This window comes from Sinohyriopsis cumingii, chromosome 15, assembly GCF_028554795.1.
Source record: "Sinohyriopsis cumingii isolate HCF-2022 chromosome 15, ASM2855479v2, whole genome shotgun sequence".
NCBI lineage: Eukaryota > Metazoa > Mollusca > Bivalvia > Unionida > Unionidae > Sinohyriopsis > Sinohyriopsis cumingii.
In genome coordinates this window covers 135,652,247-135,678,616 of record NC_142975.1, presented here as the reverse complement: position 1 = coordinate 135,678,616, position 26,370 = coordinate 135,652,247, and the positions used below count along the sequence as shown (strand labels likewise).

Here is a 26,370-nt window from a genome sequence, read left to right as displayed (position 1 = left end):
CCATAGAGAATGAATCTGGGAGGGGTTTATATCTCCGTTGCCTATATTCTATGCATTTCTTCATCTTCCAATAAACCAGGTCATATTGTTTCAGATGATTGCATAAGCTTTAGAAAAGCTAGTTTTAATTTTAAGGGTCATATCCATGGTTTCAATTTGAGCATACAGTTCTGTCTTTGAAATAACTTCGGTTGCTTTTCCGTCACACTTGCTCTGTTTAATGCATTTCGTCATCCGTTAAATCAAGTCATATTTTATATCAGTATAGCTAAATAAATTTTCTGCTGATTGCACAAGATTAAAAAAAAACATAGTTTTATTTTTAAGGACCATATCCAAGGATTCAAAGTAAATATAAAATTTTGTCTTTGAAATAACTTGAACGCTTCTTTCAGATCAATGTAGGATAGAAGATCACAGGAAATAACGTCACACTTTGAATTTTCACTATTATCATTATGAGACTTGTAGGACAAAAGGTCACACTTTGAATTTGATAATGCTGTTCGTTTGCTTATGACACAGCTTAATCACTTCCACTTTTTCTTGGAGATATTAACATAATAGCCATATTATCAGCCGTGTGATTTTTGTAAAATATTTTCAAGATATTTTAAAACAATGTGCAAAAAAAAATATAAAAAAATAAAAATAAGAGTAAACATAATAGTAACAGAATAAAGTTGTTGTCATAGCTGTGGGCAGGGCCGGTGCCAGACTATCTGGCGCCCTAGGCAAGGTTAGATTCTGGCGCGCCCCCCCCCCCCCCGGAAAATATCAATTTCAAAATTTATAAACAATAAATTTGTATACAAACAAATTCAACATTTGAGCACAGACCAAGGGTAATTTTAATTTTTTTTTTTACCCCTCTGTGCTCAAATGTCCGGACACCCCCAGAAAAGCACTACTTGATACTATTTTATTTGCAAAATTAAGACAAGAATAAACAAACATAAAGGTAGACATTAGTGATGAACTAACAGCATAATGGAAAGTTGAACAGACACTCAATACTAATACACCTGAAACCAAATTTGGCTGAGGGATAAATGCAGACAGAAAGACAATTCAAAATCTCACTTTGCGTGCCTTTTCCTCAGCAAAGTTTTTAACCAATTCAGCTAAATCAAGTGATGAAGCCTGAGCATGTTCAATTGATATAGTTGCCAAGCCAACTAGTCTCTCTTGCAACATTGTAGAGCGAATGTAAGATTTTATAAGCTTGAGCTTTGAGAAACTACGCTCACCACTTGCCACTGATACTGGAAGTGTGAGAAGGATCCTCAATGCAGTAGCAACATTAGGGGAATTATCCAAAAGTTTTTGTTGGAGTGTGAAAAGAAGTACTTCTTTTGGTGGCATAGACTTTGAGAGTCTTCGAGCTATGGCTAAAAGTTCACAGCATAGATCCTCAGCATCAATATCTTTGTTTCCATTATGCATCAAAGATTTTTCCAAATTCTTGCAGTCCTTAAGTATATCATCGGTAGATTTATCCTTTACATTGTATATATTATACAGAAAGCCAAAGAGTGAATTATAATGTTGTAGCTGTAGGAATCTCTCATCAATAGATTGTATGGCCATGTCTAAAACTGCATAGTAAAAACTTACTTTAAATTTCTGTTTTGGATCTTGTGGTGCCTCTTCTTGGGCCTCATATTCAAACTGCCGTTTCTTTCTCCTGGTTCTAATTTGATCTGTTTCAAAGTCTGGTACTATCTCTAGTTCATTTGCAATTTCAGTAGCATCTACCAAAACTTTTTGAAATCCCTCTTCAGACCTGTAGTCCACAAGATATTTCTTAGTTGTCTGCAACTGTCTTGTAGCTGCATTTAAATCAGCTTCCTGCCTTTGTAGTACATTGCTTGTAAGGTTGACTTCAAACATGATGTTGTACCATATAACGAGTGATACTACAAATTTTAACTGACTGATTTCACCAGCAAGGGCCTTGGCTTCATCTCGGGAATTATTGCCAGAGGGACCTGTTAAGCTTGTATCATTAAAGATCTGCATCAGAGCATCATATATATCACCTAGATGATATCTTAGTGGCTTCAGAGATTCTATCCGACTCTCCCATCACGTTTCACACAATGGTTTAACAGTTATACCCAAGTCTGATATATGACTGGTTAGAATTTGCCAACGCTCAGTTGATGAAGAGAAGTAGTTATAGATCTGTCCAACAATATTGAAGAAAGTTGTTGCTTCAAGACAACACCTAGCAGCATCATTGACTACCAAGTTTAAAGAGTGTGCATTGCAGGACACACAAAAGCACGTGGGTTTATGTCTAGGATCCTCTTTTGTAGGCCATTTTCTTTGCCTTTCATGTTACTCCCATTATAATAACTTTGACCACGCATATTTTCAATTGATAATCCAATTTGCCCAAGCTGTTCAAGAAGAGTTTCTGCTATAAAGGCGCCTGTAGTTTCCTTTAGTGGAACAAATCCCAGGAAATGTTCTCGTATAAAGACGTCAGGCTCAGGTATCCCATTATTTGATGTTCTGATTACATCAACAAAACGGACAATCATTGTCATTTGCTCAGTATGACTTACATCAGGTGTGCAATCCAGAATTATGAAATAGTATTTAGCAGAGTTTACACGAGTTAAAATTTGCTTTTTTATAGCATTGGCTAGAACCTGTATAAGATTATTTTGGATATCTTTTCCAAGATAGGGAACCAGTGTTTCGTGATTCTTAACTCTACGCAAATGTTCATTCATGATAGGATCAAAAAAGGGCTAGATATTTCACAAACTTCAAAAAATTTCCGTTACCAGGGCAATACAACTTTTCATTTCTACCACGGAATGCCAAGTTTTGCATGACAAGAACTCGTACCAAAGCAATTAAGCGTTGCAAAATTTGATGCCAATAATGTTCCTCTTGCCTAATTTTCTGTTGGTCGATATCATCAATTGTTTTTCCTTTAGCTAAGCGCAGTTAAAGTTCACGCCAGGATTGATAGTTTTCTAAATGGTCAGCAGTCCTCTCATATGAAGAAAGAATTGACCCAATGTTCTTCCAGTCTTTTGAACCTGTTTGTTGGAGAGATGATGCACCATTTCTTTTGCTGAATAACTTACAGCAAAAACAAAATACATCTTTTGAGGTTGAACATATCAACCATTGACGGTGCACTTCTTCATCATTTGTCAGTCTCCTCTTGTAGTGTATATGAGAAAATCTTCTGTTTTTTGAGTCTTTGGGAAAATCATCTAATACAACCTGTTCTGGACCATGTTGTACTAGAAGCTGTCGCACATTATCATTACAACAGGAGGGCCATGTGACAGGATCACTGTAATCCAAGCTTGGTGCTATAACATCTTTTTTGGGGGACTTTGCAGGACTCTCACTTTTCTTGCTGTCCTCTTCCTCCTCCTCTATAAGACTTCCAGAAATATCCCCAGTCTGAGCAACTTCAGTTTTAGAGTTTTGATCATGTGTAGTAGGTTCACAACATTCAGTGCCCCAAGTGCTAATTTCAGCAAGAGCACACTCATCGTGTTCTTGTTTTGCTTTCTCTGGACGAAGGTATTTCAGGAAGAACCCCTCTTCCTTTGCTAGCCCCTTAATTTGTTCTGCTTTTTGTTTGCGGTACTGGGCTCAAGAGGGATTTTTCTTTTTATCCGCCATGGCACGTTGGAATATATATATATATATATATATATATATATATATATATATATATATATATATATATATATATATATATATATATATATATATATATATATTACGGCCAATCTGTCAAATTGCCCAGTTCGTGAAATGGGCAAATTTGTCTGCCCAATTATTTCTTTGTTTATACCATTAAAATAAGGAGTTACCCCCCTCAATTTGGTTTCCGCGACAAACTGAAGGTTTCGTATACGCGTGATTCCACGGAAAAACTCGTGGCCTATAAAAACACGCGAACGTAATTACGTTCTGAAAGTTTCGTATACGCGCGATTTTCACTCACTCATTTTGCTTGTTCCGGTCAGCCTGGTGTTTCGGTCAGACTGAATCTACCCGATTATTTGTCCCTGTATTAAATAAACCAGGATAAAAAACGACCCTCAATAAAACTGAAATTTATTAATTTATTTTTCAAAACTGTTGTTGATTTGGCGAAATGCGCCCTCTGAAATCAGCGCCCTAGGCGGCTGCCTAATTTGCCTATATGGTAGCGCCGGTCCTGGCTGTGGGCTTCAAACCATTTTTCAGCACTAGATTGTACATTATGGCCAGTGTAACTGACGAAGGAAAACCCCGGGGGAAAAAAATCGACACACAGGAAGTTACTGGCAAGCTCTCTCACATACCAACCCAAGCCTGTCAAGCCATCGATTTATTGTAATCAATAATTGTAATAATTAAAGAGTGCGACCTTATGTCCTTTTGACATTTTGTCCTACATGTCCACTATTACTATGATAAAGTTGTGGCATTTCGTCATGTGACTTTTTGTCCTATGTGTATATGTAATATTTTGTCCCTGTCTTTTTATCCTGTGACTTTATGTCCGCGTTTTATTTTTAATCCTGTGACTTCATGTCCGTGTCATTTTATCCCGTGACTTTATGTCCGTGTCGTTTTATCCTGTGACTTTATGTCCGTGTCGTTTTATTATGGGACGTTATGTCTGTGAACCCTGTTAGATACCTATCAATTGCTCTGCTTGTCGAATTTCTTTATATTTTTATATATTTCTTACTTGTTTTATACAATTAAGTTACGGTTGTGTCATTCAATAGGCAAAAAGCTAATTAAGAATTTAATGACAGCATAAACGAACAAACTGCACTATAATTATCTATTGCTTTAATGATCTGACCTAGAGTACTACCCCTCCTCTCAAATATTTGAATTGCTCTGATTCCTACCTATATTATTCACTCATTCGTCAACTTTGATTTGGTTTTATTTAAGAGATTAGTATATTTTTAGGAAACTACTGGATTCTCAAATTGTTAAGTCATTTTGAATTTTGAAGAAAGAAAAAAATTAATAGTAAGAAAACATCTTTTTACTGTCTGATGATAATCAAGTTGCATACAGATGTGTCGAAGTGCTTCGGTGTCTCATCAGAATAACTTGTCACCTGGCTTTACATTGTTGTCGAAATGACATTACGAACTTGTGACTTGTAAAAACTCATTACCGTCAAAATTGACCGCTCCGGTGGCCTAAGTGGTTATAGCGTCCGCCTCAGATGTGGTAGGTCGCGGAATCGAACACCGGCCGAGTCATACCAAAGACTTATAAAAATGGTATTTGTAGCTGCCTCGCTTGGCGCGCAGCATTACGAGATTAGAGTTAGGACTGGTCGGCCTGGTGCTACATGATGATCCAGTGCTGAACAGCACTAAAAGCTGACACACTGCAGACATCGTAGCGATATGTCTGAAAAAAATAAGGTACGTTAAAAATCAAACAAACCGTCAAAACTGTAGCTTTTAAAACATTCGGATATAGTGTCATCGACCCTTTATTACCGTACATGCTGTTTACGGTTGTTTACATCCCTACTCCTATTTATCACCGCTCAAGCATAAATGGCAATTACCTGGACACTCACCAGATCAGTATCCTCATTTGCATATGAAAAGGTTGCCTCTATATCGTACGAAGTTGGAGTGTTGCAAATCTTTGTCTTATATATGTATCTAGCTCAAGTTAACAACTGGTGTGTGTGTGTGTGTGTGTGTGCGTCTGACTTGGATTTTTAACGTAGCGTTAACAATTTTTCATTCATATGGCTACAATATATTATGATGTCCCACCTAGTCACATTATCCTGACCAGTCCTAACACTAACCTCTAAATGCTGAGCGCCAAGAGAGGCAGCTGTTAGTATCATTTGTGTAAGTCTTTGGTATGACTCGGCTGGGGATCGAAACCACGACCTCCCGCATCCGAGGCGGACGCTCTAACCACTAGGCCACCGGAGCGGTAGTTAACAACTGGTATGTCCCTGCTTCCATTCAACAACAATATTGCTTCTTACCAGTCTGGAGTCCATAATTCTAATCCGATTTTGAGCATGTTAAGTGAATAAAATTCAAAGGATTTTCAAAAACAGTACAAAATAACTCATATATTATAATTTCAAATTATTTTCCGAATTCTTTGCTATACCTGCAATTTATATTTTTTACTTTCTAACATCTTTTCTATGTATATATTTCAAATAATATATCTTTATAAAAATATTAATTTTACATTTGTACTCATTGAAATAAAAAGTCACTACTCTTCAATAAAATGTTGATCAATTGCAGTTAAGGTCTGCATTCTGAAGGATCGTTTATTTTAGACCTTGTGGCACTGATCTTGTACAGTCTGGAGCAGGTTTTTAGTATTGCCCGTAATGTAAGTAGATCACTGCTATCATACGCTTCTGTTCTGCATATATAGAAATAATAACTCTTCCTGAAATACGATTAGTGTTCATGAATGGATATAACTTTGTCAATACAGTCTGCGATCAACAATGGTTACATCTCATGTTATAATCTTATTACCTATCCACGAATTTCACTTAACAACAATGAAGAAAACACGAAATTGAGAACTTTTCATTAAAAATCGCATTATCCCGATTTGAGTATGCTTGGTCGCTTGAGCAAATTTTCGTGCTGTGTAAATATAAAAAAATGAAAACATGGCGACGCAGGCGAGGAAAGCGCCTTGAGGGTATAAAATATTGCTGGGAGTTAAATGCCTTCCTGATCTGGTGGGAACCATGTGCGTATCCTTGCATAGAATGGATTTGAATATCGGGGGTGCAAACTGAGTGCTAAAGCTTTTGAAATTTATTTTGAATATTCCAAGAAAATTCACGCTGAAAGTTAGGTAACATGATAATTAAAATGACATCTGAACAGCCTGAATTTCAACGTGGTATTGCAGCAACGACAAAAAGATATCACGATAAATATTTACAGTAAATATTACTATTGTCACGTTGAGTGAGAAAATTTGCTAACAAATGATTATACATTTCTTCTGATAGATTTCGTAATTCAAAGTACTTTGGGTAATGTCAATATGTTTTATATACTATTACGACTTTAGACCGATTCTGAAGCAAAGAAAATACCTGTCCGTGAATTAGCAATTGCGTTACAGTCTAATTCGCGGTTACTTCCTTTGAAGAACCTTGCCACTGTGGTGAGAAACTATGTTTTACAATCAGCAGTGATGTCACCGGTCGGCTTAGGTTTAGAGGCCGGAAACCCGACGTTATAACATGTCAGTGATACTACCCTAGACAGTTTTCAAAGAGACCACCGGTATCCAATCAGAACTAAGATAGTCAAATTTTTTGTTCATTATTTGTGAACGGATCAGTTCATGCTTGGACCTTGGCGAGAGCAGATCAGAGGGAAGTTGAATCACTAGATTGTACTCCGAGTGCCGAAGTTGTGCGCTCATTAAAAGGGCGGGAAGGGAGTTCTAGGAACTTCGGACGAGATTTGGAACAAAGGCTTCTGAGGTAAAATATCTTCACCAAAATCAGTCTGACTTTCCTAACTAGGTGTCGTAAGATTTATCGTTATAATGTGCATTTAATTTAGTAAAACTTGAATATTCTATGTATAGCTGAATTATTAACATGTCGTAATGTAGCGTATAGTAAATTAGCAATATTCAAGATTAATGTATTTAGTTATTAGGATAAAATCGAAGTGGATGGTGTAATCTGCTACGATGTTGTATTGTGGTGCATAACTGGATTTAATAGTGAGTAGCGTTAGGACTTGTGCTTGTTTGCATTTGAATATATAGTGTGGATTATGCATAGTTAAGTATTGTTGGCCATGTGCACTTTTATTTAGACATTTTTATATTTGTATGTATCTGCTATAATTTGTAAGGTAGGAAATGCGTAGGAATATTGTTGATGATGTTTTGATTTGGTTGTGATTTGGATTTTTGACGTAGCTTTACATCATACCACAGACATGTAGCATGATGTCCCACTCAATCACATTATCCTGACACCAGGCCGACCAGTCCTAACACTAACCTCCCGCATCCGAGTCGGATGCTCTAACCACTAGGCCACCGGAGCGGTGATGTTGATAGGACTAAATAGAGAATTAGGGATATGTAGGGATATGTATGTATGTATGTATGTATGTATGTATGTATGTATGTATGTATCAGAAGTCGTGATATTATTGTTTTTGTTACAGCCTTTATTATAGAACAAGCTTGTATGGAATATTTAGATGTGAGTGTATGAGTCGACCTAATGATTTAATTGCCATTATGCTGATGAAAGGTCTGTGAGAGTGTGTTAATTATCATGTGTTTGGATAAAGAGGCAAAATTGTGCGTCTCTTCCAATCCACAAGAAGCTTTCCGGGTGGGATAGGACGCCACCCGAAGATCAGAGAGAATGAGAGGAGGAGAGCTGGTGGAATTAGGCAGTAGTACGAAGGTACAGGGCCGTGAGACGGAACAAGGGTAGCGGAAGTACCTACAAGGAGGCCGGGAGAACGGAAACAAGGGTACCGGAGTACCACCAAAAGAATACAAGGCGGAAGTTACTTATGAGTAACGTAGAAGAGACACGGGAAGGAACCACTCTCACCTTTAATTTCGCGTGATGAAATAATTGGCAATTTGAAAAGGTCTTGTAGTGATTGGAAGAAATTGTATTGAAAAATTGTCATGTAATTGTTGAATACCGAGATATAGTTTTTTAAATTGTTATTCCTTTCACCTTATTACTTTTATATTTTCTTCATCTCGACCGTCGGAGGATACATACATATATATAATGTTTCGTATGTACGCTGTATCAGTGATATGCTACGAGATGTATACATTTTTCATTAAAAGGAAACGAGGCTTGTTTAGCTTCCTTTTAATGAAACATCTATACAACGAATGATATATCATTGATACGGCGTACATACTATACATATATTTTATTTATATCACAGACAAATACACACATTTGCCCTTTGAACGGAGTTAAGAGATGCTTCGGGCAACTGTGTATGGACCGAGTGAATGCGAGTGTGTCCGCTACGAAATTTAGTTCAATGCTTTTTCTTTTTATTCACAATCACATTTGCATATTGATAAGTTGATTGTTTTATTTTTAAGTTTCTATTTTTATTTACATTGATTAAATCAATATAAGACATACTTATGATTTAAACATAAAAGAATGTTTTTACGAAAAATGTGGATCAATACGAACACGTTAGCTGCTTGTGCATACTGAATGCTCAGGCATTCACGTACTGGCCTATGGAAATTAGCGTGGAATATAAAATAAACGAAATGACGAAACACCAAGACGTAATTAAAACATTTAAATATATTTACAGTTGATCTGAGTCAATATTCTGCTTTAATTAGTGTTATATGACGTAGAATAATGACGTAGAATACCGATCTTCTTTTATGTTTACCAATAATCCATATGACCTTCATAACGAACAGAAACATAGAAAAGAGACCTGTAAGAGACATAGCACATGATTAAAGGTATGTTTAATTTGATGAACGAAAAGCAAATATTTACAAAATTCAAGTAAACTTTTATGTTCTATAATATTCATTTCTCTTCAAGTACAGGCTGCCCTAAAGTATTTGGAACCTTTCCCACCCAGTGTTAGATATACCACAATATAAATGTCGGTGAAAGGTCAGATAAAACTCGGACAGAGTGAAGCCATGACTAGGGGGCATTACTACAAGCTTGCAAAAGATGTGGGTCATCGATTAAGTATAGGTATGCATAAAGAAGTGGGTCGTCGATTAAGTATAGGTATGAAAGGTCGATTCTTTGACCAAAGTAACGACCGAAGAGAAGCAACGAGATTCAACACGATTGTCTATGATAGTTTCGAAATGTATTCAGTAGATCGTGTAACCTGGAATAAAAAGATAAATATGTAGGTGGAAACACGTTGGCAATATTACACAGAAACCGGATCAGAGGATATCACTATAGCTGTGTCTTGCTATTGATATCGCGAAATGATACGATACAAAAATGTCTGTGTTTATATGTCTGTGTTAATATATATATATATATATATATATATATATATATATATATATATATATATATATATATATATATATATATATATATATATATATATATATATATATATGAGCATCTCAAGAATGGCCTGACTTGATCATAGTTATTATTGTCCTGGCTTTATATTACATTATATGCCTTTTGTCCTCTCTGTTTAAATAGCGAGCAGTATAAACACTTGCCAATAAAACATTAAATGCCGGTCCTATAGCCTTAAGGTAAGATATACATGATCTGAAGATTTGTCAGGTACAACAACACACATTTACAGAATTGAAACGATGAAAAGAAAAACTCCGCCATTGCCTGTCCCAAGGCCCGGATGTAAAAGGAGGAGTGTTGTGCGTGGGGCTAGTAACCCGACCCTGTAAAACCCAAAGTGCTACAAAAACGCTAACAGAAGAAAAGCCAGAATCTGAAAGCCTGAGGGAGGAACTGTCTTCTTCTGAAAGACTTAGGACGTTACGTGGTGAAAGCCGCGACCCCACGGAAGCCTGGCGACGAGACCTCGAGGCGGACATCACTAAGATGGGTCACACCTGGAGTCAGCTCGAGGGGATGGCACAGGACAGAAACCTCTGGCGATCTTTTGTGGGCGGCAGAATCCCCGGGCAGGGGTGACAGACAAAACTGACTGACTGAAAAATATATAAATACATGGCATTTAAAGTGTTGGTATAAAGCAAATTGATATAGCAATACTATTGCTATATCAAATTGTCATCCGCCTATGGTGCAGTAATACGAATATATAAACAGTTTTGCAACTGCAGGCCTATAGAACAACGTGAGTTCCCACTCATTAATCATTAATGACATATGAAAATAACGATAAAATGTATTAAAAGTTCCCATCGTAGCAAGATACGGGAGAAAATCCATGAAAATATGACCGTTGACAGTGCACATTGAGTAATAAGGCCTTGGTGATTATCAGGAAGTGAAATCTGTGTTCTGTTTACATGCTGCTCTGTTGACAGTCCAGCATCTTTAAAAAAAGCAGGTCAACCTTTAACAAGAACTTCACCGTGAAGTCATCTTTGAAGGTATTTTAGATTAACATATGATTTTTATTGATTGTCACACGGTGGAAAGGTCAGTACTGAGAAACAAATGTACTCTATGGTCTGAAACAAAGTAATAAAAAAGAGCGAAAACCATCAACTTTTGTAAAATTCAACAAATATTTTATTTCTCTAAAATACAAAGAAAAATTAAAATAGGACAGTATTACGGAATAAATCTCAAATAGTCTAAAACATTCTATCACCATTCCTACCGAATAAAGTTATACGGTAATTAAATTCCAGTGGTATTCGAAATAAGATCCAGCACTGAAGGTGTTGATGTGCCTGTAGTCTTGAATATACTACTGTAAAAGTAGCCTGAAGTGTGACAATTTGCTAACATAACAGTCTTCCAATTTATTAACCACAATAATATAATCCAAGATGTCCTTGTCTGAATTCACTATAATTCCAAGTTAATATTTCTGTCCAAGAATATTAATGAAGACTACTCTGTATTTCCAGTGAATAATTTGAATAAATAATTCTACTCAAATCAAATACTGAACACAACGATAAGAATGATTCTTTTAAAAGATGTTAAAGCAGACGTAATTTTTAAAGTACACACACACACACATACACAGAGAAAAGATGAGCTATGATGTAGGTCCAAAGTTCATTTCTAGAAAATAAAGTTGTAAACAGTTTTAAATTTAAAATAAAGATATAATCGGATAGAGCTATCGAGATCTTTGTTTAATTTGTTTGTTTTTTTTCAAAAAATCATTTATATGATGTCCAAGTGGACAAACAGGAGAAGAGAACATTCCATTTTTTTAATATTATCGAAATTTCACTAACACTGTCGGTGCATTAGATAACACACAACAATTCAAGCTCCATTACAGCATCCTGAAACAAGTAACAGGAAATATGCAGTTTATCCGTTGCTACGTCGGTTGTCATGGTAGTGTTGATGTTTCACGTGTATTGCGTAATTCTGACCTGTGGGAAAATGGACTGGACTTGTGAGGTGATGCGCATTGGTTTCTGATGCAGCTTACACACTGAAGGGGATGGCTAATGAAACCTTATAGAAATACAGGGAACATAATGAAACATTACAATAAAACCCACTACAACAAATTGTTGTCATCAACACGTGTTGTCATTGAAAGATCATAAAACTCGTTTAAGGGCACATTCAGACTTATGCAGTTTTTGAATGATGCCAACATGCAAGATGCCGTTGGTATAATCTTATATGGCTGTGTTTTGTTTAATATCTGCAATTATACGTACAGACATGCTGGAAGACTGTATTCCAGTAGATAGATGTAGTTCGACCTGCTGCTACATGTAGAAAACCATGCTGAGAGTGCTTTAAAGAGATGTGATTGCTCGAAACCTTCCAAGGAACAATTATATATCTCTCTCACTCCAGATTTCTACGTAGTTTTTTTTTCCCATTATGCATGAGAGTGGATGGGGGAACAGAAAACAGAAAGGATTACGATGTAATTGCGTACCGTATTGATTTCATTTAGAAAACGGGAACTATAAACACTTTTTATCGTTATTTTCATACGTCATTAATGATCAATGTGTAGAAATTCATCATTCATCTAGAATCAATAACACACGGTTTGCGAGAATGTTTATATATGCGTATGGCGCCATTGGCGGATCACAATTTGATATACCATTAGCGTGTGCATGATTTGGATTTTTAACGTAATTTTAAAAATTTTTCATTTATATCGCTATGATTTCTGGAGTGTGACAGTTTCTAGTGATGCCTAGCACTGGGCATCATGCCGCAGACATGTAGCATGATGTCCCACCCAGTCAGATAATCCTGACACCAGGCCGACCAGTTCTATCACTAACCTCTTAATGCTGCGCGCCAAGCCAGGTAGCCGTTAGTACCGTCTTTGTAAGTCTTTGATATGACTCGGCCGGCGATCGAACCTACGACCTTCCGCATCCAAGGCGGACGCTCTAACCACTAGGCCACGGAGCAGTGATATACCGTTAGCATTGGTATATCAATTTGCTTTATACCAACACATTAAATGCGATGTTATTTTTAATGATTGTGGCATAGATATAGGATATATGTATAGTATGTACGCTGTATCAGTGATATACCACGAGATGTATACATTTTTCATTAAAAGGAAACAAGGCTGGCCGGGGTTCCTTTTAATGGAAAATTTATACAACGAGTGGTATATCATTGATACAGCGTAAATACTGCACATATATTTTATTTATGTCACATTCAAATACATATATTTGCCCTTTGCGAAATGACGAGCCAATAAGAGGCAATTAATTAAACTATTTGAATATACTTATAGATGATCTAAGTCATTATTCTGCTTTAATAACAGTAATACCTATCATACCCACCTCTCTCTCTCTCTCTCTCTCTCTCTCTCTCTCTCTCTCTCTCTCTCTCTCTCTCTCACGCTTTGATCGGTTTGACTTAACTTTTATCAACATTCTTAAGTCCACAGACATCGTGGGATCTAAAGCGAAAATCTTCTAATCCTATAAGCTCGTCTATTAATAGATTTTCGCCCTTATCTTGCTACGATGATTCAGCGAGAGAAAGAGGAGGCGACCTTTGGACATTTTCATTTTTAATTAATAAAAATCGATTTTTAGAACATTATAATAGGTTTAAGAAACAACAGCACCAATAAAACATTATATACATCACAGTATGTGTACCACGTAACCGAGAAATTTACCGTATAATGTCGACAGGATTTACAACTTTGTATCATTGATTATATAAACACTGTAGATAAATCCCAAGGAAAGTGCACACATAGCGTTACGACGAACCATATTCTTATAGGTTACTTGGTGCAAGTTCAATTTCAAGGTTTTCATTCAGCACACATTCTTTTTTGCTCTCACTACAGATATACATATATACATACATACTTGAATTCCGCTACAAGTATAAAACTGAAATTATTTTGTATAGGATTTAATTAAGCCACTTTTGTTCGTTTTTTTTAAAATAAAGTCATTCATACAATTGTCCGTCTTAATCTTCACTGATGTCATAGTGGCTTTATTAATATTACCAAGGCAAATATTGTCAGAAAGAAATAGTGAATATGATATTTAATGTGGTGAAAACAGAAGTATATTTGTTGAGACAAGATTTCTTTGTTACAATAGTTGTCTCGTTGAACAGATGGATGGACCCACATAAGGAACACAATATACCACCTTTCGCTTCAGATAAAGTGAAGGGGTGTGTGAGGCAAAATAAATATCCTAATGCAACTTGGTGTAATAATAATCTTCTAAAAGGGAACAATATTCTGTTAAAGAATTATTTATTTTGCTCTACAGTAATAAAAGAAGTCTAATACTGATAAGAAAGAAAAATGGAATTATGAAAACATAAATAAGTAAATGATACATAAACTGTGTACCTGGCAGTAGAATAGCCCTAAAAGTTCAATGTATGTATTCATGAGACTATTGATCCATAAACTGTGTACCTGGCACTAGAATAGCCCTAAAAGTTCAATGTATGTATTCATGATACTATTGATCCATAAACTGTGTACCTGGCACTAAATTAGCCCTAAAAGTTCAATGTATGTATTCATGAGACTGTTGATCCATAAACTGTGTACCTGGCACTAGAATAGCCCTAAAAGTTCAATGTATGTATTCATGAGACTATTGATCCATAAACTGTGTACCTGGCAGTAGAATAGCCCTAAAAGTTCAATGTATGTATTCATGAGACTATTGATCCATAAACTGTGTACCTGGCAGTAGAATAGCCCTAAAAGTTCAATGTATGTATTCATGGTACTATTGATCCATAAACTGTGTACCTGGCACTAAATTAGCCCTAAAAGTTCAATGTATGTATTCATGAGACTATTGATCCATAAACTGTGCACCTGGCACTAGAATAGCCCTAAAAGTTCAATGTATGTATTCATGAGACTATTGATCCATAAACTGTGTACCTGGCACTAGAATAGCCCTAAAAGTTCAATGTATGTATTCATGAGACTATTGATCCATAAACTGTGCACCTGGCACTAGAATAGCCCTAAAAGTTCAATGTATGTATTCATGAGACTATTGATCCATAAACTGTGTACCTGGCACTAGAATAGCCCTAAAAGTTCAATGTATGTATTCATGATACTATTGATCCATAAACTGTGTACCTGGCACTAAATTAGCCCTAAAAGTTCAATGTATGTATTCATGAGACTATTGATCCATAAACTGTGTACCTGGCACTAGAATAGCCCTAAAAGTTCAATGTATGTATTCATGAGACTATTGATCCATAAACTGTGTACCTGGCACTAGAATAGCCCTAAAAGTTCAATGTATGTATTCATGAGACTATTGATCCATAAACTGTGTACCTGGCACTAGAATAGCCCTAAAAGTTCAATGTATGTATTCATGAGACTATTGATCCATAAACTGTGTACCTGGCACTAGAATAGCCCTAAAGGTTCAATGTATTTATTCATGATATTATTGATCCATAAACTGTGTACCTGGCACTAGAATAGCCCTAAAAGTTCAATGTATGTATTCATGAGTCTATTGATCCATTAACTGTGTACCTGGCACTAGAATAGCCCTAAAAGTTCAATGTATGTATTCATGAGACTATTGATCCATAAACTGTGTACCTGGCACTAGAATAGCCCTAAAAGTTCAATGTATTTATTCATGATATTATTGATCCATAAACTGTGTACCTGGCACTAGAATAGCCCTAAAAGTTCAATGTATGTATTCATGAGACTATTGATCCATAAACTGTGTACCTGGCACTAGAATAGCCCTAAAAGTTCAATGTATGTATTCATGAAATGAGACTATTGATCCATAAACTGTGTACCTGGCACTAGAATAGCCCTAAAAGTTCAATGTATGTATTCATGAGACTATTGATCCATAAACTGTGTACCTGGCACTAAATTAGCCCTAAAAGTTCAATGTATGTATTCATGAGACTAATAATAAATAGTAATCCAAATACATTTATCAGCAAGGCAAAATAAGTCTATACAAATCTATACTACTGTAACGCCTCAAAAGTTCTAGTTAATAATCACTTGGCAAATTTCAAAATATTACAAAAGTGATATAGCTCTTCCCCACTGTAACACAATTAATACAATAATTAACAGAACAGTCCTGTTGAAAAAGGGAAGCAAAAGAGAAATACCTCCAGAAGCTATATGATTATGGCGATAACTTATGCAATTCACAGATTTTTATACATTTAATTTTACAAATCAAGCATGAATTAAAAACTTTAAGAGAAGCAAATAATTTATCTTTAACCGTTCCCACCAACTTTTAGGAAACTCAAAATGAAATGTATTGCATATCTACTATGTTTTTGTTGCAATTAATAGTCCTTTATATTTTTAACACTTCAAGTACTCTAATTTTGTATTTAATCTCTACTCTAAAATGGGACAGAATACCAATTTTCTTGTGCATTTTAAAATCCATAATGTCCACAAGGCAAGATTGAAAAATCCCTAGAATGTTCAAAAACAGATCTGGCACTCCGCATCTGAAAATGACAAAGGGAACATCGTTTCCCTTTTATACAGCTTTGATTAAATCTTTGAAAACATTAATTTTCTCATAATGAATCCTTTCTAAACTTTTTCTTTCCTCATAAATTTTTTTCTCATGCTTTTCGGAGTATGATTTCAAAAAGTTAACAACCTCGTATACCTGGGCACCATTTTACAAAACAACGTACGCCCAGGGTTTTCTTAAGTTTTTACTTACGACATTAATACTTGATAAAGGGTGTTTCACTAACGAGAATTACGTACGTTTTCCCATACAATTTTACGTAACTTTATAGCAAGTACCAGGCAGACGTAAGTGGCAGATTTTGCAATTTTTTTTTTTTTTTTTTTTTTTTTTTTTTTTTGTCGAGAGAGAGAGAGAGAGGCGTCCTATTTCAAAATATACTATAAAGTGTGTCTTTCTCGAAGAAAACCATTTTAAAACATTTATAAACGTTCTCTGTAAAAAATAAAATTATGTAAACAATATGTGTATTACACATTTTACTTTGTTGGCTAGCCATACAAAAACACACAAGCGAGGCATGAAATCATAAGTTACAATGAAATTCTGTCAAAATTAAAGGCAAACATTACTCGTGTACATGGTCAGGAAGTGCTGATATTCAGAGAAGTATTCCAACTAATGCGATATAGATCTTATTGATGTCGGCAAAGAGATAATCAAGATGCGGAAGAACCAGTATGTTAAGTTCTTTATAATAGCTTCGTCATGGAGACCATTTTTTCTGCGTGTTTACCTGTGACGATGCCAATATTTCCACTCCGAATGGTAATAGCAGCAATCTTTTCATATTGCTGTTTTGGGTTTAACGCCATATTTCGGCGCATGATGAGCTAGCTAGCTATATATGGCAGTCAGAGTAACAGGTGGAAACAGAGGAGGCGTTAGGAGTACGCGGGGCCTAGGGCCGACCATGACCGCGCGGGGTGAGAGTATCGGTATCTCGATTGGTATGCTACTGCAAACACTGATTATGTCTAGACTAGACTATATCAACTTCCGCGATTTGGCGCACGAATTTAGTTTTTTTCATTATTCATTTTTTTAAAAATCCTGTTTGTGGACAATGGGTTTTTTAATCGAAAGAATAACATAGCGACAATGCCTTTGACATCGCAACTTTGTGTGCATTACGTGCGGCCTGTATCAACGCTTCCAATTTACCGGAGAATATAGTTTGATAAACTCATAAGGACGATCTTAGGCCTGAAGCGCGGGGCCCCCTCAAGAGCGGGGCCTGGGGTGGTCGCCCCACTTGCCACCCCCAAACGCCGTTCATGGGTGGAAGAACCCGGGAAAACTACCGACCCAAGAGCACAGGGGCTTGCATCGTTGTTGCTTACAATTCATCTGTCATACGTGTACTATATAACTACTGTGCACAGTTCATGATACCAAAATTCGAAAGAAATAATTCAAACCAGATGTCTGCTCACTCGGAATACACACAATTCTGGTAATACTGATTATCAAACAGCGGGACAATCACTCAAACAGCGGGAAAATTGTAGGAAATCCAATGAATTACGATGTTTAAATAATTATAAAAATAACTCTAATTATTTTGATAGCTTATCTGCATTCTCATCAGGCTCCTGTTTCAAGTTTGTGTCTGTCCACTAAAGAATTGCGTTCTTACATTTTCCTACACACTTGTCATTTGTTTGTCGTATTTACAGGATAGATTTGAATGTGTTCGTACAAGTCTGTATAGTATGTCTTTTCAATATTTAATTGTATACATTTTTTCAAATTAGGACGTTCTGACATCTCGAAACAGTACCACTTGACTCTTTATTTCATAGAACCTTACTAATGCATTGTATCCATGTACTCATTTTTCTTCAAGTGCGCTGGTTTACAAAGAGGAATGCCACCAAAGTACACAAAAAGAAGAAAAAGAAAAAATTCATCTTGCATGATATCCAAGTTAACACATTAATATTTCATGAACAGAAAGAATGTGCAAAATGTGGGCATTTTAATAATTTCAACGGAACTTCTATGCCCCGAGATTGATGATGATTATGTGTGCTACTTTTATTTATTTATTTATTTATTTATTTATTTATTTTATTTATTTATTTATTTATTTATTTATTTATTTATTGTCTCAGTTTTATTCAGATAAAAAATGCGAAAAACTGAGTGGATACGCTATACAGGAAGACGAAGCTGCTTATTGGATTTCAGTCTAATAATTAGAGACGTAAACCTAATAATGTAATGAATTTTATTTCGTTGCATTAATGCAAAACGAAACACACACACACACACACACTTCATCAATTCTCTCAACATGGAATTAAGTTAAGTTAATGAACAAAACTGATTAATATGTTTAAAAACTATATAAATCAAGACATTTTAAAATCTGTTATTTATATAATGAGATATTGATGCAGTTATTCTGTATAGCTAACTTATCATGCGTTGAAAAAGGCGTTCAATCCAAAACAACAGCCCGAAAAGACAGCAGTAGTAAGGTGGGCCACCCTAGCGACAATGGAAATTAGCATTACAGAGACCCCTGGGCCACTCTAGCGACAATGGAAATTTAACATGGAGAAAAATCGTGGGCCACTCTAGCGACAAGGGAAATTAACATGGGGAATAGAGTTTGGGCTTGTCTAGCGACAAGGGAAATTGAACATGGGATTTTTTTTTTTTTTTTTTAAAAAAAATTTTTTTTTAAAAATTTAAATTTTAAAAAAGGGTAGGCAATGGAAAGGCTATCTCTTTTCGAGAAATATGGGGGCCCTGAAAAGGGCCTTTGGGTTTATGTTAATATTAATATTAACAAAGATGGCATCTGTCACATCTTCTTCTTCTTCTTAAACTCCTTCTAACTGCCGGTCCATACACAAGTACCCTCTTGAGACATCCTTGTCTTTCTATATAAACTCTCCTCATCCATAGACTAGTATCTGTCCTATCAACAACAGTCCACTTGGACCGGACATACATGAGCATGTCCGTCCTGAACATCATTGTTGACACAAGGGTTGAAGATTGAACGTCGGTCCACATCTTGAGGCTCCGAGAACAGGTGAATCAATGCAGTGAACTGCGCTTATTTATAGGGACAGAAAGGATTGAAACGGATTGAGTTCATTCACCAATCCGAACACGCGTTACAAAATTCAGTCAGCCCGCATCCAATCCGAAGAGAGCAGTCTGTGACGTCTGTTGGTCTATATAGATTCGCTAGCGCTTGTGTGCAGTCAATCTATGCGACAGTGATTCAACATGACGGAAACTCAGAAAACGATCCATTGGGGTGCAACAACAGGGGAGACCGCCCAAGAGAACCCGGACTTACTTTCAGAAGAGGTGAATTGGGATTTTGTGGATTTTCTCTCCTCGCAAGAATTTGTTCCGGAACCTTCGTTACCTTCTTCATTACCGCAAGTGGAGAATTTTAGACAGAGACAGAAAGAAGAATTGGAAAAATTTATACAACGACAAAAGGAAGCGGAACAAGCTTTTCTCCTACAGCAACAGCAGCAAGAAGAAGAGGTAAGAAAAAAACAACAGCAACAACAGCAAGAAGAAGTAGCAGCAAAGAAACAAGAGGGTGAAAATCAAACGGTCACGGTACTGTTGGACATTTTAGCAGAGTTAAGAAGTCTGAAACAAATGTATCAGACTTCTTTATTACGACCGAAGAGAATACGACCTTCCCGAGCTAAACACGTCAACCCTGTGACTAAGCCTACCGTACCACCCTTAGTGATTTCAACCCAATCATTATCATCATCATCAACATTACGCAGTCCAGAAGTAGGCCTTGGCCGTGGCAAAGGCTTAAGGCAGTTAAAGTTGATTGGTTAAACTCACTCCTACACCATGAAGAAAAAGGCCCTTTTCAGGGCCACCCACATTTCTCGAAAAGAAATACAATTTCAATTTGCCAATAACTCAAAAAAAACCCCACCCATTTTACCCCTATAGTACGTGTCTTTGTATGAGTGCGTGAGTGTACGTTCTTATTTTAAAATCATAACTCAAAGACACTTACTTTATATCATTCATTTATTCTTTTATCCATTTTTTACAATCCAATTCACAATTCACAACACAACACTTTAACAAAAAGTTCATTGACTTCTTCTTTCTCCTTGTTTAGTCTCTCTGTTTTTTGAATTTCTTCACCGTTTTTTCCTCATTTTCTTCCCTTCTTCTTTTCTTCTTCTCCTGTTTCTTTGCCTCTTGTAAATAGAATTGTCTTCTTTCTTCCTCTTCTTCCTCTGAAGAATCCCTCTCTTCTTCCGAAGAATCCCTCTCTTCTTCTGAAGAATCCCTCTTTTCTTCTGACTCCTCTTGTTTCTTTTTTGGGCAATCTGGAGACCAATGTCCTTTTTCTTTACAATAATAACAGGTATCTTGACTTTTGTCTTTTTTAGTCCCTGTTTTTGTTCTTTTTTGACGGTCTGGACACTCTGAAGACCAATGCCCTTTCTTTTGACAGATATAGCAAGTATCTTGACTTTTATCTCGAAAGGAAGGAGAATAGTCCGTAGGCTGGTCTGAAGAGAATTTTCTAATGACCCCTCGCAAAGCTCTGACGAAACGTTCCATCTGGTTAGTCTCTTCCATCGTTGTGCTCGGCTTGAGAGTGAAATGAATAGTGAAAGGACAAGACTCACACCCTTTTATATACGCTGGTCTGCTATGACTATAAAGTAGCTCATGGTGTTTGAACTTGAGTCATTTGACTTTTTGCTTTCAAGATGAAACGATCTAATTCATTCGAGAAGAAAGAAGAAGAAGAAAGTAAGAGGCAGAAACGTGATCTATCGCCTCGTACCAGAGCTGAAATCTTAGCACAAATTCATGCCAGTGATTTTGAAGAGGACATGAGTGAACCAGAATTTGAAACCTCTAAACCAAGTTCACCACCCTTAGTCAACCCTGAAAAATACTATTCCATTCGAGAGACGGAAAAGCGCTCCTCTAGAAAATTTAGAACCACGGCTTACACCTACACGGTGAAGTTTAAAGATTTCAAGGCCGACGTACCCTTGGAGAAAGCAGAAGGGTTCATCACCGAGATGTGGGATTCTTTGCTCACCTCACTCAAGCGACAATGTCAACCCAAAGAAGACGATCGCTTGACACTATCCATAGATCACGACGGTTTGAAATCCCTTGTTTGGATCGAGTTTAGCAGACCGGCAGAACTGACCCCTTCCAAAATCATGGACAAGATTCAACACGTACAACAATCTAATGACCAGTTTGACATCACCGATGGTAAAGCCACACTGAAAATGGCCCACGTCTCTCTTCCTCAAGGGACTGGACGCAAAAAGATGTTATTGGTGGACGACCTTCGCAACACCAAAACAAGTCTCGTCCGAATTAACAACCCTCAAGACCAGATGTGTTTAGCCCGTGCCATCGTGGTGGGACGAACCTATGCCAACAAGAACGACACGGTAGAATGGAAAAGAACCTGGAAAACTATTCAACGATCCGATCGAGCCAAACAACGAAACGAAGCAGAACTCCTGTTGCAACAAGCTGGCCTGTCCAAAGACACACCTTGTGGCATTCCTGAGATGCAAAAATTGCAAGATGTCCTAGCTCCACGCTACACCTTGAAAGTGCACCCTCAGGAAATGCGCGGGCCTCTGTTGTTTCGAGGCCAACATTTTAAGGACGGAAAATACATTCATGTTTATTATCACGATGACCATTTCGATACCATTACCAGTATCACTGGATTCCTGGGATACAGATATTATTGTGAGAAATGTGATTATGATTATAACAATCGAGAGCAACACAAACATTGTGGATGGAAATGCCCAGGATGTTTGGCCTCTCCACCCTGTCTGAGCGAAGAACCAGTGCCTTGTTCGACTTGTCTGCGCACGTTTGTCAGCCCTACCTGTTACCAACAACATCTGAAGACACAAGGTTCACAGAAGAAATGTGCTTGTCAACTCCTGAGATTGTGCCCTACCTGTGGACAAGGCATACTTACCAACAATGCCAAGGCACACGTATGTCGAGGAAAGAAAAAATGTCACATTTGTCACCACATCGTGGACTTGGAACACCAATGCTACGTGCAAAAATACCAACCCCCACCAGAGAAAGAGGACGGTCACAAGAAGAAAGGCAATTTCATCTTTTTCGATTTCGAATGCATGCAAGAGACCGGCATTCACATTCCTAATTTCTGCGTGGCTCATCGAGCGAACGAGAAGTGCATTCAAGAACCTATCTTCAGTCATTGCCCTCACTGCAGCAAGATTCCCGGAGGGCGTGAAAAAATCTTTCGGGGACCAAACACGTTAGCCGATTTTGCCCAATGGGTCTTAGACCCCATCGACAAGACGTGGAGCCAAGAGGACATCGAACGTTACGGAGATTGTCATCGTCATGCCACAGTGATGGCTCACAATTTCTCCGGATACGATGGACAGTTTCTTTTGAGATACTATACGGAACAAGGCACCGAACGTCCTAAAGTGACTTTGAACGGAGCCAAAATCATTTTCATGCAAGTGGGACAAGTACAGTTTAAAGATTCGATGAGCTATTTGGCCATGCCTTTGAGTCGAATGCCTAAAACGTTTGGAATGACAGAAATGGCTAAAGGGTACTTTCCACACTTTTTCAATACGGAAGCCAATCAACACGCCGTTCTACCCCGTTTGCCTGAGGCTCACTATTACGACCCCGACAACATGCGTACCGAACAACGAGAAGCTTTCTACGCTTGGTACCAGGCTCACGCCTCGGACCCTTTCGACTTTCAGGAAGAAATGTTAAAGTATTGTCGTTCCGACGTGGACATTTTACGACGTTGCTGTGGAAAATTTCGAGAACTGTTCATGGAACACGGAGGGGTCGATCATTTGAAAGAAGCTTGCACCATTGCCAAAGCGTGTTCCTTAGTGTACCGCCAACGATTCATGCCTGAAAACACCGTGGCTGTCATCAGTCCTCAAATGACCCACTATGTCAAGCGTCAATACTCGGTCAAAGCCCTACGTTGGTTACATTACTTGTGCGACAAGGAAGATAAATGGATTCAGCATGCCCGCAAAGGAGGAGGCGAAAAGACCATCGGAACGTATTCGGTCGATGGCTGGGACTTAGAAAACCCCAAGATCGTGTACGAGTTTAACGGCTGCTTATTTCACGGATGTCCCGTTTGCTACCCTGACCGTGACACTAAAAATCAGTTTTTACAACGGACCATGGAAGACCTGTACCAGGACACTTGTCAGCGACGCTTGAAGTTAGAACAGCAAGGATACCAAGTGGTGGAAATGTGGGAACACGAGTACGATCACCGATTCCGAGTTTAAACGTCTCGTGGAAAGTTACCAGTTCATGGACCCGCTGAACCCGAGGGATAGTTTGTACGGAGGAAGGACCAATGCCACCTGTTTGTTGTACCAAGCCGACGAAGAGAAAGGAGAAGAAATCAAATACTTGGACGTGTGTTCGCTGTATCCCTACGTGTGCAAATATTGTCGCTTTCCCGTAGGGCACCCGCAATTGCTGACGGAACACATCGACCTGAAGAACATTCCACAATACGAAGGCTTGATCAAGTGTAAAGTTTTGCCTCCCACGAACCTATACCATCCCGTCTTACCTCACCATTGTCAAGGCAAACTGATGTTTCCCTTGTGCCGTACTTGTGCCGAAACGTGCAACCAAGACCAACCTTGTCAGCACAGCCAGGAAGAACGGGTCTTGACGGGAACATGGGTCAGCGTAGAATTGTTCAAAGCTCTGGACATGGGATACCAACTGTTAGAAGTGTACGAAATTTGCCACTTTCCCAAGACACAACAATACCGCAAAGGTGATCCCAGTCAGAAAGGCATTTTCGCTGACTACGTGGATGCCTTTTTGAAACTGAAGCAAGAAGCCAGCGGCTATCCTTCCTGGTGTCACACTCCCGAAGACCAAAGACAATTCAAAGAAAAATACTACGAACAAGAAGGCATCTCTTTAGACCACATCGAGAAAAACGAAGGCAGGCGATCGTTTGCCAAAGTGATGTTAAATTGCTTGTGGGGTAAAATGGCACAACGACCGTGTTTACCCAAGACGGAATATTTGACAGAACCTTCCCGCTACTTCCAAATGATTCACGACAAAACCAAATACATGAAACACGTGGACGTCGTTCGAGAGGATTTGATCTTGGTCAATTACGAAGAAGATCTGGACTTTGTACAAGACGACCCTTTTGGAAATGTCATCATTGCGGCTTACGTGACAGCCCATGCTCGCTTAAAATTGTACGAAGCTTTAGAACTGTTAGAAGAACGCGTCCTGTACTTTGACACGGACAGTTGCATTTACATCCATCACCCGATTCAACATCACCCTGACATCGAAGGAGACCGTTTAGGAGCCTGGACAGACGAGCATCCCGACGACAAGATTCTAAGTTTCGTCAGTGGTGGTCCCAAAAATTACGGCTACGAATACCGTGACAAACAAGGAGAAGTGCACACGACGTGCAAAGTGAAAGGACTGACTCTGAATCATCGTACCAGTCGAGTGGTCAACTTTGGGGTATTGAAAGAAGCCTTGCAATCGGGAGAGGATGGAAACTTTAAAGTGACCACCTACCAACCCAACAAAATTGTACGTTTACCCACTCACCACATCGTCAGTCGACCCTTGGAAAAAGTCTATCAAATTGTATACCAGAAGCGAGTTCGACTTCCCAATCATTTCACCTTACCGTACGGTCACGTCGGTATTGGTCTGTATATAAAAAAGGAACCCTAGGCAAGATCGATAGTTCTTTGTGACTACCAAGACCGAGCGAACAAGATGAATACTTTGAAAGAGACATCGTTCCAGTTTGGGGATTGTAAAAAAGTTGTATCTTCCTCTAGTGTGACTAATATTGGATGGATAAGACCCAGACATTGCGACGGAAAATGTCCGGAAGGAAACTGCGATTGTCCATGTGGTTACCATTGTAATTGCGTAACGGAGTTTGCAGACGAGTGCGATTGTGAGCCTTGCGATGGATACGATGCTGTACCTTGTGACCTGAGCGATGCCGTAAAGCATCATGGGAACTTTAGTGCCCCTACCCCTATCATGGAAAGTGATGCTGTGCGTGTCAAACCTGTGGGATGCGAAAGCGATGCAGCTCGTCCTCTTGGACATTTTACTGGGTTTCGTTTTAAAGGGGAATGTTCACCTTCACGTCTACCCCCCTACGGATGTCATCCAGCCCTGAGCAAACTCCTACCCATGTCACTCAACCCTGATCGAAACGAACCTGTGAAAGACGAATATTCGTTTCCTGTGCGTTTGTCGGAATACTGCGACTTTGAAAATCGTCTTCAATCGTTCAAAGGAAAATGGCCAAAGTATCTGGGAGGACCGACCCCTGAAGAATTAGCCAGAGCCGGATTTTTCTACTTGGGCGAAGGAGATAAAGTCAAGTGCTTCAGTTGCGGTGTGTCACTTCACCACTGGGAACCGCAAGATTCGGCCTACGTAGAACATGCTCGATGGTCACCGAATTGTCATTACTTACCCTTAGTGGGACCGAGACATTGAATTAACTTCTTACCATAATAATCTGTTCATGGATACTTTACAAGAGAACATTCGTGCTTTGCCTGTGGAGTTAAGAGA

General features: G+C 38.1%; 2 protein-coding genes across 2 annotated transcripts; both read right to left on the bottom strand.

Moving 5' to 3' along the window:
* Positions 1 to 964: 964 nt before the first annotated feature.
* On the bottom strand, positions 965 to 2,022 carry LOC149782844 (zinc finger MYM-type protein 1-like). The gene has a single exon (XM_089935181.1). It carries the CDS (start codon positions 2,020 to 2,022, stop codon positions 1,072 to 1,074), a length of 951 nt encoding a protein of 316 aa, XP_089791307.1. The 3' UTR covers positions 965 to 1,071.
* Positions 2,023 to 2,255: 233 nt separating this feature from the next.
* On the bottom strand, positions 2,256 to 2,744 carry LOC149782843 (zinc finger MYM-type protein 1-like). Its single transcript, XM_089935180.1, has one exon. The coding sequence runs from the start codon at positions 2,742 to 2,744 to the stop codon at positions 2,256 to 2,258; it is 489 nt and encodes a 162-aa protein (XP_089791306.1).
* Between the last annotated feature and the right edge of the window lie 23,626 nt (positions 2,745 to 26,370).

Bases quoted from the DNA above. Each gene is read 5' to 3' on its own strand.
- LOC149782844 (XM_089935181.1), bottom strand. From the start codon at position 2,022: ATGCAGATCTTTAATGATACAAGCTTAACAGGTCCCTCTGGCAATAAT.
- LOC149782843 (XM_089935180.1), bottom strand. From the start codon at position 2,744: ATGAATGAACATTTGCGTAGAGTTAAGAATCACGAAACACTGGTTCCC.